The following is a 14,221-nucleotide window of genomic DNA, read 5'->3' on the forward strand; positions in this document are numbered from 1 at the left end:
AGTGTTGAGAGAGAGGCAGGGCGCTCAGGGGATGGAGGTTGCTGTGCCGGGGAAAGCACAAAGCCCTCGGGGCCAGGAATGGAAGACACCGGTTCTAAATCCACCCTCCCGGAGGAGTTCCATCACCTTTGCATTTTACCTGCTTTTTAAACAAGGGTGTTGGAGTCAGCAAATTCTGTGTTCCCATCCAGCCCTGGCCCCTTGTAGTCCTCAGATTCTGCCTGGTCTCTGTTCAGCCCTCCCTCTTGCCAGGCTCTAGGCAGAGCACATTTCATACAAATCAGATGGGAAGGGAAGATGTCAGCCTCTTCCTCTATGGGAGTTCCTCCCTGAGTCTAACTCAAACTGCTCCTGCTTCTGATGTCATCCTTTGCCCATCAGAGATGAAAACAGCCCCCATCAGGTGCGGAAGGACACCCCAGCATTTTCCACCCAGTGCTGGGACCTTATGGTTGAAAGGATCTTCAAGTTTACCTAGCCAGTGGTTCCTCTCTGCAGGAATGACTCACTGGTAATTCTGCCTTTTTGGACTCCTCCTCCTTGAGGCAGGCACTCCCACTGCTGGACAGCTCCAGATGTTGCAAAGTTTTTTGGAGTTAAAAGTCTTGTTTCCTGTCACTTCCATCTGTTGGTCTTCATTCTGCCTCCTGGGGCCTCATAGAATGTCTGTTTTTGTTTTTCTTTCAATATTTGAAGATGGGTATCCTATTGTCCCTAAATGCACACTTGTAAAGGGCTTCCCTGGTAGCTCAAACAGTAAAGAATCTGCCGGCAATGCATGAGACCTGGATTGTTCAATGGGTTCAATCCCTGGGTTGGGAAGATCCCTTGGAGAAGGAAATGGCTACCCACTCCAGTATTCTTGCCTGGAAAACTCCATGGACAGAGGAGCCTGGCGGGCTACAGTCCATGGAGTCACAAAAGTTGGACACAGCTGAGCGACACTCACTTTCTCTACACTTGTAAAGACACATATCCTCGGTTTTTCACCTGTTCCTTCTGTGAAGCTATTTCCAGGCTTCACAGAAGTGAAGTGTGTGCTGCCTTCTTGACCACACAACTCTGAATACTCTCTAGTTTATCGAAGTTCCTGTTAAAATAGGAATCCCTAGAGCACCACCTGGCAGGCTGGGTCATTTCAGAGAAGCAGAGAGGTATTGGCAGTATAGGACACGAAACAATCTGGGTTTGAACTTCCTCTCTTCCCCTAACCAGCTGTGTGACTGTGGGCTCTTGTCTTCTCTGGACTTCAGTTCCCTTGTCTCTAGGGTAACTTTAGAGCTGCTCCCCGGACTCCTCTGAGATTCCTTCAGCTCTCCTTTGTATCCCGGCCCCTATTTCCCTCTTAGTCCCAGGTGCTCCACTGTGTTCTTCCCTGTATCCAAAAGCTGAGGAACACAAAATGGGCCAAGAATTGTGACTGCAAGGAATTTTGACCCAGCTCAGAGGCAATAATGATTCATAGTCATGGCGTGAATTGTTGCACAGCCCAGCAGCAGGGACCCACAGACACACGTTTAACACGGGTTCTACTGGGACACTTGGCTCCTTCTCTGATCCACAGAGAGCAGGAGCAGAAGCACATCAGAAGAGTCAGAAAGTGTCCCTGGATGGGTATCAAGATGGAGGTACTCCACTTTAGGTGGAGGAGCCTAGGACCTGCTACACAGTCCCCTGCACACACTGGCATCCCTCTTCTCTCTTTTTTAATTTTCCCACCATAATGAGCTCTCGTGACCCCATAAGAAGTCTTCAAAGCTTGGGACCCTCAATGCCTGCCCTACCATAACCTGCAATCCAGCGTCCCAACCCAGTCGAATGATCCACAGCCGTACCTGGTGCTAGAATGAGGTCACTTTAATTTTTCCTTGTATATGAAATCAGAACTGCAACAGGAGGGACTCACACATGGGACACAGGCCCCTGAGGGCCCGCTTTTGGGGAGGGGTTCTTGGGAAGAAGTGAGGATCCTGGGGAGGGCTGGGAAGAGAAGAGAAGCAGGCAGGACTGGGGTGGGATTGCCTGGGGATGAAGGGAGCTGACGGAGGGTCCAGGAGCTCTGGGAGGGTAAAGGGGGTATCATCCCAGAGGATTAGGGTGTCAGGACAGATGGATCCTAGGAGGGGATATGGGTGTGGTGAGGGAAAGGGATCCCCCACACACCTGGAGTTGCAGAAGGAACAAGAAAGGGAAGGGAATAACCAGGGAGGAAGTAAGAGAGGCCAGGCGAGGGCTGCCAGGAGCCTCCTCACTCTACCCCAAAGTGCACGACTCGGCAATAAATAGTAATATTTATAAATAAATAAGTAAATAAATAGATGAATAAATAAATAAATACGTAAATAAATAACATCCTTGTAGAGCGAGGAGTTTGGTGTGAGGGAGGTGGAACATGGGAAGTGTGGGACTGCATCTCTTCTACACGGGTCCTCCGGCCCTTCATTCTGTCACTGACCCCAGCTAGTGAGCAGGTGGGCTCAGCAACGTGGGGGGGGGGGGGATGGTGGGGACAAGAGGGCCTTAAGGAGGGGTGGGGTAGGGGTCTCTCCCCTGCTAAAGGCAGCTTAAGGAAAGAGAAAAAAATACAATGAACAAGTCACGGGGCAGAAGAGCTGAGCTTTCCCGGAGGGCAATAACAGGGCATAACCCCTGCATCGGACAGAGTGGGGTTTCTCACAACTCTGTGGTGGGCGGGGAAGGAGGAAGCAGATCCAGCCCACCCCCTGCTGGGCCTTTTGCAGATACTCTGGGCTGAGTCTGGGGACAGGCTCCCCTACCCCAAGATCTAGGTTTCCCTTTCTCTAGCTGAACACAAGGAAGAAGCAAACTGGGATGGTTGGGTGGAAGGGGAAGGGAGAGGGCCAAATAGCTCAGAGAGGGCAAGGCACTCACCACCAAGTAAGAACCGAGGTCTGTATAAGCTAAGCCTCAGGAAAGAGATAGAAAACAGGGAGTTTTCCCACAGTTCCCAGCTACTGAGATGCCCCTCAGAGGAGCTAACTCCCCGGGCCCCTGCCTCCCAGGGCTAGACTGAGATGCTTGAGAAAAGCCCACCCCACTCCAATCCCAGCCTTCCCCCTTCTTGTTCCCATGCCCCCTCCCTGCTATGGGCAGGAGAAGCTGGGGCGGGGTAGAACGAGGGTGGGAGGCAGAGCTGGGGTCTGGGGAAGGGGCAGGGAAGTCTCTGAAAATTTGGGACTAGGAGTAGGAGAGGCAGCAGCCCATGAGCGAGCCAAGGGGGGAGACGCCAAGACTATACCCGCCAGCCCAGCGAACATTTCTAATCAGCTGGGCCCCGACCACGACCCGTGGAAGGTACCCAGAGAGGAGCCCTCCGGGGGCCTGGGTGAGTCAGGGAAAGTCGCCTTCATGTGGGCACTCTGCCCGGGCCCGGGGCCCGCGGGGACATGCCATGCCGAGGTGCGGGGGCTCAGGAAGGAGAGGCCGTTCTAAGCAGGGAGCGGGTGAGCAGGGACCCCGGCGAGGCGCGGGGCAGACGGGTGGACCCAGGGGGAGGCAGGCCGCGTTCACACGTCCAGCACGTGGTTCAGGTAGGAGATGTAGCAGATGGCCAGGCGCAGGATCTCAATCTTGGAAAGCTTCTTGTCGGGGGGCAGCGTGGGCAGCAGCTTGCGCAGCTCGGCGAAGGCCAGGTTGAAGGCTTCCACACGGATCCGTTCCCGCGTGGCGTGGGCCGTGCGGTACTTGGCCGTGGCGCGCCGCCGGCGCCGGCGCTCCTCGCGGCTCAAGTGCTGCAGGTCTTTCCTGCCCGGCTCTGCGGGCTCCAGGCCCCGGGCCGGGCCCCCTCTCGGCCCCCCGGGCCCCGCCCCGCCGGGGCCCGCCCCGCCCCCACAGTCGCTGAAGCCGGACTCGGCCTCCGAGTGGGTGAGGGGCAGGTCCAGCTCCATGGTGTCTGAGTTGAGCATCATGATGGATGCCCCCCGCCCCGTGAGCCCAGGACCCCCTCCCCACCCCTCCCTCTGGGAGCCTGAAAGCTGGCGGCGGGAGGGGCAGGAAGGGCCGGGGGTGGGGAGGTCTCCACTGAACTCAGGAAGTCGGAGCCGCGTCAGGGGTCCATGGTCAGGGCTCTGGTCGGGAGTCTGGAAGAAAGAAGGGGAAATGAATACGGTCAGAGGCAGGAAGGAGGGGACAGCTCAGAGGTGGGGAGCCGGGAGGAAGGTTTAAGGTGGGCTGGGAGCGGGGAGGTACTGTAAGCTTGCGGAAAGGACAGCAGAAACATGGGGAGGTGGGGAGCAAGAGAGAGGAGCAGGTGGCCACCGTGTGAAGACGTAAGAGGAAAGCTGGAAGGAAGGGAGGAGACCCAGAAAGTCAGCAACAGGAAAGGAGGAGAACCCATGAGAAGAATACGGGGCAGGATAAAGCTGAACAAGAGGGTTAAAGACCTACCTGTAGGACCTAACGCTGTAGCTCCTAGAAGCAAAGGCAGGGGAAAACTTCATGACATTGGACTTGGCAATGATTTCTCACATATGACACCAAAAGAACAAGTAACAAAAGCAGAAATAGACAAATGGGACTACATCAAACTTAAAAGTCGCCTGTGCATCAAAGGACACAATCAGCAGACTGAAAAGGCAACAGGAGAGAATATTTGCAAATAATATGGATGATAAAGGATTAATATCCAGAGTATTACAAAGAATTCCCACAGTTCAATGAAAAAAAAAAAAAAAAAAAACTTGACCAAGACATGGGCAAAGGACTTGAAGACATTTCTCCAAAGATGACATACAAATGGCCAGCAAACATAAGAAAAGATGATCAACATCACTAATCATCAGAGAAATGCAAATCAAAATCACAATCAGATGTAACCTCACACTTGTTAGGATGATTATTGTCAAACACACACACACACATAACAGGATAGGGAGAAATTGGAATACTTTGCCCTATTGGTGGGATTGTAAAATGGTGCAACTGCTATGGAAAGAGTATACAGTTTCCTTTAAAAATTAAAAATAGAAGTACCATATGATCTAGCAATCCCACTTCTGTGTATATGTCCAAGAGAATCAAAATCAGGATCTTGAAGAGATATCTGCACCCCCATGTTCACTGTAGCATTATTCACAATAATCAAAATATGGAAACAACCCAAATGTACATCAAAAGATGCATGGATTAAACAATGTGGCATATACTCACAATGGAATATTATTCAGCCTTAAAAGGGAAGAAAATCCTATCACCAATGCTACAATATGGAAGAACCTTGAGGACATTATGCTAAGTGAAATAAATCAGTTGCAAAAATACAAATATTATATGATTCCACTTCTATTATGTATCTAAGTAGTTAAGAGAAAGTAGAAGCAGAAAGTAGAATGATGCTTCAGAGCCTGAGGCCAGGAGTAGGGGAGGTATTGCTAAAAAGTTACAGAGTTTCAGGTTTACAAGATGAAAAAGTTCTGGAGCTCTGTTTCACAACAATGTGAATATACTTAACATTACTGAACCATACACTTAAAATTTCTAATTTTATGTTATGTGTTTTTATCACAATAAAAAAAAAAAGTTTAATAATTAAAAGGACGGAGGACTGAGCAAGCCACGGCTCCAAGAGAGATGGGCTGTGGCTGTAAACCTCTCCCAGTTGTGATGGCAACATTGCAAGCCTTGGCCCTGCCATCCCCTCCCTCCCAGGGCCCCTCTCCACCCTGGCTGCTTCTGTATGTGTGTGTGGAGGGGTGCGGGTGATAAACAGGCAGACTGCCCTTTGTAGAGTGGACTGGGGCATATGGAGCTCAGCACGGCTACCCAGCTCAGCCCTTCCCAGCCCCCAAGCCCCACACGACAGGACCGTAGCAGACGTCAGATCCTACCACCCTGACCACTAGAATCAGGGGGACGTAGCTCCTTTGGCAACGGTCCCCCCGCCCAAGATAGCCCCTTCCTCCAGCTCTGTCATCAGCACTCTCAACCTTGCAGTTCCCTGGCCCTTTCGGCAACTGTGCAAGGAAGACTGGGGAAAGGGAATGTAATCAGCTCTCCATTCCACACCCTCCCCCAGCTCAAGGGCAGTTCAGAGATGGTCTGCAGAGGAGGATGGGGATAGCTTTTGGGGACCTCTGTCTGGGGCTTGGCTAAGGTTTGCTTGTCTCTGGGAGCAGAGGAGGTTAGGGATAGGCAGCTGGAACATGGCCCAGGAAAGGCTGAGGAAAGGGCTTCGCTCTGGGGGAATGTCAAGCCAAAACAGCGGATCACTCAATGGGGGCTCTGCGGACTTAACTTCCAGAAACAGAGGCACAGAGGCTCCTTCACCATCACCGTCTCCCCTTCCTCGCCAGCCTGAGTTCTCCTGCCTGAAGCAGACCTTCACAGGGGTCACGACTCCCTAGCCTTGCCCCGCCCCACCATGCAGAAAAGAGCCTCAACTGAATAGTTCACTAACAGTAAGCTCTGAGGGTTGAGGGGTGTGAGATCATCACCATCTGATGCGTGTACACACACAACCATAACAAAAAACACAAGGATGTGAGTGCTAAAATTTAGGACACACTCCAAACTCCAGGATTCAAAGGAACAAGAAAGAATGCCTGGCGATAGCATAGGAGGCTCTGAAGTCAGCACCTCCCAATATGTTTAGTGCTGCAACTCCCCACTCCCATGCTCCAGGAGTTCAGCTGCCGGGTTCTCCACATCAATCACAGCCCACTTCTCCCTCTCCCTGGTCCCCACATTCCTTCATCCCTGATCACTTTACCCTTCCTTCCCCCAACCCACTCCATCTGCTCCCGATCTGACCCCAGTCCCATGTCCACCTGCCCCACTGTCCTCCCCAACTCCAGTCTGCACGGCAGCGTCTGTTTACCCATCAAGTCAGTCCTCACCCCAAAAGCCACTTCTGCTGTCAAAGTTCCAGGCTCCGAAGATCTGCAGTTCCAAGCATCCGGGGAAGGACTTCCTGCCCCGCTTCTGCCATCCCCAGCCCAACTGAGAATGACAGGCACAAAGAGTCCAAGGGGAGAAGTGGGTAAGAGGGAGGTCCAGAGAGACGCAGCGCGAGACAGAACTGGAGGGAGGCTCTGGGAGGGGACTTGAGCCAGAGATTGGGAGGGACACGCCCAGCCTTCCCAGCCCATGGTTTCCCCCTTTACCTAGGAGGACCCTGCGAGGGGATCCAAACTGGCAGGACAGGGGGCTGCGCGGACAGCCCCAGTCTCCTCTGGCTGCTCAGAGCTCATCCGTCTGCAAAGTTACTGACCAGCTTTCTAGACCTCTCCAGGGCAGCGTGGCCGGGCTGCACAGGCTCCGGGGCAGAAGAGAGGGGTACACATGTTGGGGATAGAGGGCCCAGGTGGAGGTGGTGAGCTTAGCCAGGTCACTGGGGCCACCCACTCTCACATGCACACACACACATTCACACTCACAGACACACACCTGAGCTGGCCCAGCCCTATGTATATATATGGAGATACACACACACACCCCCAGCTCCCCATTGGCTGGCCCAGCCCCCCTTCCTCATCAATATTAAACAGTCAGGCCAGGCAGCCATTGGCAGAGAGATCTGGGAACCCCCCTGGGAGCGGGGGGGCGGGGGCTGGCCCTGGGGGGGGCGGGGAGTGGGGGAGCAGGGACATCTGTTCTCCATGCATATTTCATAAGCAAGAAATGGAGAGCTGGGGAAGGGGTGGGGCTGGGGCGAGAGCCAGGGCAGGATCACAGATGAACCCCCTCAGTCTCTCACACCAGAGGCGGCAGGGACAGAGGCCCCTGGCAAGCCAGGTTAAACCCTGGTCCCATCCTGAGTCCCAGCTGGACTATGCTAGCCCCTTCCACTGTCTCCTTTTCCCTGGGAAAAAGGCTCCCCAAGGCACTAACAGGGAAGTCTAGAAAAGAGCAAGTGGACAGCACTAAGGCACAGATGAGGAACCTAGAGTCCTTACACTCACCAAGATCTCATTCTTCGTAAAGCTGGTTCCCACCAGCCCCCTTGCCAGGCTACCTGTGGCTACTGTTCAGGCCCCTGCCCTCATCACCCTTGGGATTCACCGCACCCTCCCAGCCCCCAGCCTCCCACCTACCCCATCACCAGAGGAGGAGTGGGGTCAGATGCCTGCCACAGATCGTACAAAGAATTTTTCTAGGCTGGCTGGCCCAGTCGGACCCACTGGGAATTGGGGACTCTAAGGAGGAAAGAGGTAAGGCTAAATGGAGCAGAGCGCAGCAGTGCCAAGAGAGGAGGAACCGGGGTGGGAAGGACACTGGGGGAGGAGGGCAGGGCACCCAGGCAGGCGTCAAGCACGCTGGGGCATCAGATGAGCAATGCGGAAAACCAGCTATAAAATAATATGCAAATGGGCATTGATTAAGTTCACATCAGTAGCTCAGCTGCCTCCAGCCTGTGTGTGCATGCATGTGTGTATCTGAGGGTGTGTGTATCTGTGATGCAGGGTGGCAGGAGCAGGGAGCAAGGGAAGCCCCACAGAGAGGCAGCAGGCTATGCTTCAGTACCCAAAGTTCTCTTCCCCACTCAGCTGCTGAGCATCTTCATTGAGCCTTTGTGAAGATCCAAAAATGAACCATGGCTGGGAAGACTCCAGAGACTGTGTGCTACCGTGAAGAAAGCTCTGTCGGCTGTGTGACTTTGGACAAGTAACTTAACCTCTTGAACCTCAGTCACGTCCAACTCTTAGCGACCCTCTGGACTGTAGCCAGCCAGGCTCCTCTGTCCACGGAATTTTCCAGGTGAGAATGCTGGAGTGGGTTGTGATTTCCTTCTACAGGGGATCTTCCGACCCAGGGATTGAACCCACATTTCTGGCATTCCTTGCAGTGGCAGGTGGATTCTTCACCACTAGCACCACCTGGGAAACCCTCTTGAACCTCAACCTTTCTTTTCTGTAAAATGGGATTAACTATAGCTGCCACTTAGGTTGCCAGGGAGATTAAGTAAGATAATGCTTGTCATGGGCCTGGACCTTAGTAGGAGCACAGCCTACCTTCAGACTTCTGGAAGCATTTGCCATTTCCCCATTGCTGATCAACCTTTTCTGGGCTTTCTGCAGGGTAAGGCATTCCCAAAGGGGAGTCCTGTAATTCTTTCCCAAGCTCCCCCATCCCTCCCCACTCCCAGGTCTGGGAGGTGCCAAATCCCACCTGGGCAGGCCCAGACAGGTGCCCAGGCGCCAGCAGATGGGCTGAGCTGGAGGGGGAAGGAGGTTTGAGGAGGGGGGCTGGGGGGCAGGGGATCAGGTGGCATCTCAGTTCTTGCATCATCATTGCCATGGTGCTGATTAAAAACCAATCTCTACCTAATGAGCCCCCAGCAACAACAATCCTACCTCCCCCACCCTCCTGCCCTCCACCCCATCCAAGGAAATTGGGAGACTAAGAGATTCAGGAGAGAGTGCCATGGAGGAGAGGAAAGATACAGAACAACTGGGAGATGGAGAGGAAACAGAGGAAAGGAAGTGGGAGACATGGGGAGATATTGAGATAGAGGAAAGATGAGAAAACAGCGTCATTAGGTTGCAGACATGGGAAAGACGTAGAGAAATGGGAAGACTCCTAATGGGGAGATGGAGGTGTAGGGGAGACAGAGATAAAAGAGAGAAGATGGGAGCAGAGTTGCCAGGTTGCCAAGGCTTTGTGAAAGACTCGGGGATGCAAGATACAGGGGGACAGAGATGTGGGGAGAGACCTGAAAAGAGGAGATGGTTAGGGGACAGAGCTGGGTGAATCGCGGTTGTGGAGAATACACAGATATTCAGGGATGGACAGAAACCAATGCTGGGAGAGTCCTGAGGGACTCTGAGACAGCATGGAGATACAGACACGAGGGAGGCAGAGCACAGAGTGTTGTGAGGAAACAAAAAGATTACTGGAGCCAGGGAGACAAGCTGGGGAGACATGACAAATAGGGCTACAGAGTGAGGGACCATTACCGACATGGTGAGGCCTGGCTTCCCAAGGGTCAGACAGTGAGAAAAACGGGCAGAGCCTGGAAAGACCATCAAGCAGAAAGGAAGCATGGCAGGGTGGAGATGGGAGACAGAAACCAGATCCTATGCCCAGCCTCCCTCCTTGGAAGCAGTTTGGCTCAGCTACCGTGGCCCTCCAGCCTCCATCCCTGGAGCACCTGGCCAGGCTGTACCCAGTGTGAGCTGAGGGCTGATGGTACAGAGGGGTGAGAGAGTGCTCTAGGACAACCTCTGCCTTCTCTGCCGTCCTTCCAGGGCCCAGGACTTTGGAGCCTCCAGCCCCAGTCTTCACGCAGAGATCAGTTTCTGTTCCTTGGGAGAGTAGCTAAAAAGAACATAAAGTGAAGTCGCTCAGTCATGTCTGACTCTTTGCGACCCCATGGACTGTAGCCCACCAGGCTCCTCTGCCCATGGGATTCTCCAGGCAAGAACACTGGAGTGGGTTGCCATTTCCTTCTCAGCATGTGATAAAGAGGGCTTCCCAGGTGGCACTAGTGGTAAAGAACCCACCTACCAATGCAGGAGATACAAGAGACACAGGTTCGTTGATCTCTAGGTCAGGAAGATCCCCTGGAGAAGGGCACAGCAACCCACTCCAGTGTTCTTGCCTGGAGAATCCCATGGGCAGAGGAGCCTGGTGGGCTACAGTCCATGGGGTCGCAGAGTTGGACATGACTGAAGTGACTTAGCATGCATGCATGCACATGAGATGATCATTGTGGTTTATTTGCTAATTCATGTCCGACTCTTGTGACCCCGTGGACTGTAGCCCACCAGGCTCCTCTGCCCATGGGATTCTCCAGGCAAGAACACTGGAGTGGGTTGCCGTTGCCCTTCTCCAGGGGATCTTCCCAAGGCAGGGATCGAAGCCGGGTCTCCTGCACTGCAGGTGGATTCTTCACCGGCGGAGCCACCACGTGGTAATGAGAAGGAGCTGAAAACAAGGAGTGGTGGGCAGCACTACTAATTCTACTGAACTTGGGACCAGCAGACCCGGGTCTGAGTCCTGGTGGCCGTGGACACATCATTAACCTTGACTGCACCGACTTTGTCATCTGTGACAGGGGGACAGTGTTACCGCGCTCAGGGCTCTTGTGCCACTATGCATGGGGAAGCGTTGGGCACCCTAAGCCCTTAGGTCGTGCACTGTGATTCCAAGGTGGCAAGAAGTTTCTCTGCACATGTATATGAGGCATGATGACTGAGGGAGGCTGGGGGGAGCTCGGAGGTCAACTTGGGTTGCCAGCAGCTCCAGGCTCTGAGTGGGGAGGAGAACCCTGGGAGTTGTATAAGGGTCTTTGCTGTATGGAGGGCCGGAGGATGGGGATGGGGGGTGGGAGGATGAATGTGGCTCTGTGGCTTTATTCCTGTTTTGCATTTTATAGGCATTCACTTTTTTGCGGATTGTTACTCACCATCTCTTTTCATCACCACACTGCAGGCCTGTGAGGTAGGTGGTTGGGGGAGGAAGGGAGGAGGGGCAGGTAGGGAAGACACAGGGGCAGGGGCCTGCTCCTTGAGGGTGGGGGTGGGGCCTGGAGGAGCTGGAAGCCGTGGGTTTGGCAGGAGAGGGGGTGACATATGTGGGGAGCCCTGGGGACCCAACCAGGCAAGCGACTGGCAGGGAGAGCAGACGGCGTTAACCCTCGCTGCGCCACACTGCCCGACCCTTCCCCAGGAGTGGCTGGGGGCAGGGCTGTTATCAGCTGTGCTCTGGGCCACAGGAGCCTCTGGGCAGGAGCCACGGTGTGCCTGGGATCTTCTTCCTTGCTTCCTTCCCCCCTCCTTGGCTGCTTCCACGTGCTCTCCCTGTCTCCCTGTCTGCACCTCTCTGTGCCCCCAGGTGACAGCGGGTCTCCGCCACCCTGGCGAACAACACAACCTGCCCCTTTCTCTGCCGCCAGCCCGCTGGAAGCCCGAGGCCTCTCTCACCCCGGCCCCCAGGCCTCGCCGCCTTTGTGTCCTCGGGCAGCCTCCCCTTTCTTCTCTCCGCTCACCTCTCCCCAGCTCTGGGCCCGTGCTCAATCTCATTAGGGCTTCCTCCGACCACTGCCCACCCCCTCCCGCCCCCCCGCAGCCTCTCCTGCTCCCTCCCCATCCATCTGTCTCCCCCAAGCCCTCCTCTTTGTGTCCACCCATCTGTCACCGCCAGCCCTGGGCCCACTCCCCCTGGCCACGCCCGCCCGCCCGGCCTCTCTCCCCTCAGGCTCAGCTCCCTCGCAGGCTCCAGGGCTCCTTCCCTCCTTCAGCCCAACGAGGATTGCCTACTGCCACTTGCCCTTCCCTCCTTTTTTCTTTTCCCAGATATCCTTTCAGCTCTGTTGTTCCTTCTTTCCCTCCAGTTTCTCTAGCTCCTCCTCAGTTGATGGGGGAAGGAGGGGACTCTGGGGTCCCAGCCCCCAGCCCCTGAGCAGCCAGCCAGCCAGAGCCAGCGCGGGTAACATTTACTCACAGTTGCATCATCTCCTCAGGCCTCCTGAGATGCCCCCTCCACTCCTGCCTCCATGTCCTCTCCGGATGGGGACAGGGGCTCCAGCTGCCCCCTTCACCACAGCTATGTGCAAGCCCCTCTACTTTCTGAGTGTGGGGCTCCGGAAGAAATCAAATCCCACCTGACCCTGACCTTCCAAGGCTCTCTGCTTCCCAAAGGTCACTTCAGCAACCCCCACCAAGCTTGTTTTGAGTTGGGGAGGCTGAGTTTCAGGATGGCATATTTACCACGCTATGCCACTACCCACAGTCATCTGTCCCCACGTTAGAGGGCGATCAGCCCCCCACACCCACCCCGCCCTCGCCGAGGCCTCCCTCACCCATGGGAGAACTTTCTAACCACCTTAGAAAGCTCGTGAATCAGCCAACCCTTCAAGCCATGCCCTGCCCTGAGGGGTTTACAATGAAAGGGAAAAGGGGAGAGAGGCACAGGGCAGGGCTGGGCCTCAGACGACAGCCTGGTCTGACTCCACAGATGAAAACACGGGGCCCAGAGAGGGGAGTGCCCTTTCCAAAGTCACACAGAGCATTGGAGCTACTCCAGAAAATCTGGTCCTGAGCCCTTCCCACAACTTCAAACTCCTCCCTACAAGCCTGCCCAGAGCAAACCTTCCATCCTCTGAACTCAGGCAGAGCCTGTTTATAGTACTGATTTTGCAGGGAGCAAATGCTGCCTGGCCTGGTGATTTATCCCATGTGCCATCGAGACTCTGGATCCCAGGTCTCTACGGGAAGGTGCCGTATCTCACACCCTTTTATGATGCTGGGACAGAGTGCCTTGCTCATTGTCAGGCTCAATAAATGTTTATTACCGCTGTAGCTGCCAGTGCAGATATAAGAAATGTCTCACACAGCTCCAATATGCTGTGGAGCCTTCAGCAAGCCACGTCACTCCTCTGAGCTGCCCTTTCCCCATCTATCAAATGAGTTAGACCATAAACACAGTTCCTAAGGTCTTATCATATATGGTCCCCGGAAGAAACAAAGTCCTTTTGAACAAGGTGGGACGTGGGTGCAGAACACCAGACTGGATGGGAACACCTCCTCCCAGGATGCGCCCCGGGAGCAGTGCCCCAGACGTGGGAAGCAGAAGAGTGAACCCTTGACTCGGAGAAGCCGGGAAAGAGAGACCAGGCAACAGCAAAGCCTTCAGTCTCGTCTCCAGGGGCCAGGTGTCACAGAGGGGAAACAGGCCAGACTGGGTCCCGGAGCAGGGTGGTCAGTTATTCAACTGTGCACGTGTGCGGGGGGGGGGGGGAAGAGAAGGCGCAGTGGGAACTAGCAGCGCGTAGGAGGGAGGGAGGGAAGCCCTGGGAGCACGGTGCGGGCAGGGAATGACAGATTTCAGAAGGTGCAGGGCTGAGCAAGGCCTTGGACCGAGAGAGAAGAGGGAGGCTAAGGAGTTAAGTCTGTGGCCTTACGATGCTGCTGGTCGGTCCTGTGTGGTTTCTGGGACACAGAGGGAGGCAGGTGAGGAGTCAGACTGTGGTCTCAGACAGGGGACCCCAGTGAGGGTCAAAGCCCCTTCATGGAGCCTGGCCTCCCCACAAACCATGTTTTCTCGTTTTGTAAGATTTGGGGAGTGGAGGGAGGGTGGGGTAGGCATAGTGTGGCAGGCCAAAGACAAGCTTTGCTGATTTCCTCCCTAGGTGGCGGGGACTAAAGGATGGAGAACGGAAAGCTGACATCCTGTATCCTTCTCTCCTGCCCACCCCGCCCCTTGATTCTTCCCAACCCTCTGCTTCTCTGTTCAGCCCCCTCACTGGTTCTCAGCCACTTCC

The 14,221-nt window shown here is 54.7% G+C and overlaps 1 protein-coding gene across 1 annotated transcript; it reads right to left on the reverse strand.

Annotated features, from left to right (window-relative positions):
• Nucleotides 1–3,436: 3,436 nt before the first annotated feature.
• On the reverse strand, nt 3,437–7,404 carry NHLH1 (nescient helix-loop-helix 1). Its single transcript, XM_043878946.1, has 2 exons — nt 7,122–7,404; nt 3,437–4,100 (listed from the first exon to the last, which is right to left on the reverse strand). The coding sequence occupies exon 2, from the start codon at nt 3,927–3,929 to the stop codon at nt 3,528–3,530; it is 402 nt and encodes a 133-aa protein (XP_043734881.1). The 5' UTR covers nt 3,930–4,100; nt 7,122–7,404; the 3' UTR covers nt 3,437–3,527.
• Between the last annotated feature and the right edge of the window lie 6,817 nt (nt 7,405–14,221).

Source organism: Cervus elaphus, chromosome 20, assembly GCF_910594005.1.
Source record: "Cervus elaphus chromosome 20, mCerEla1.1, whole genome shotgun sequence".
In the NCBI taxonomy this organism is placed as follows: domain Eukaryota; kingdom Metazoa; phylum Chordata; class Mammalia; order Artiodactyla; family Cervidae; genus Cervus; species Cervus elaphus.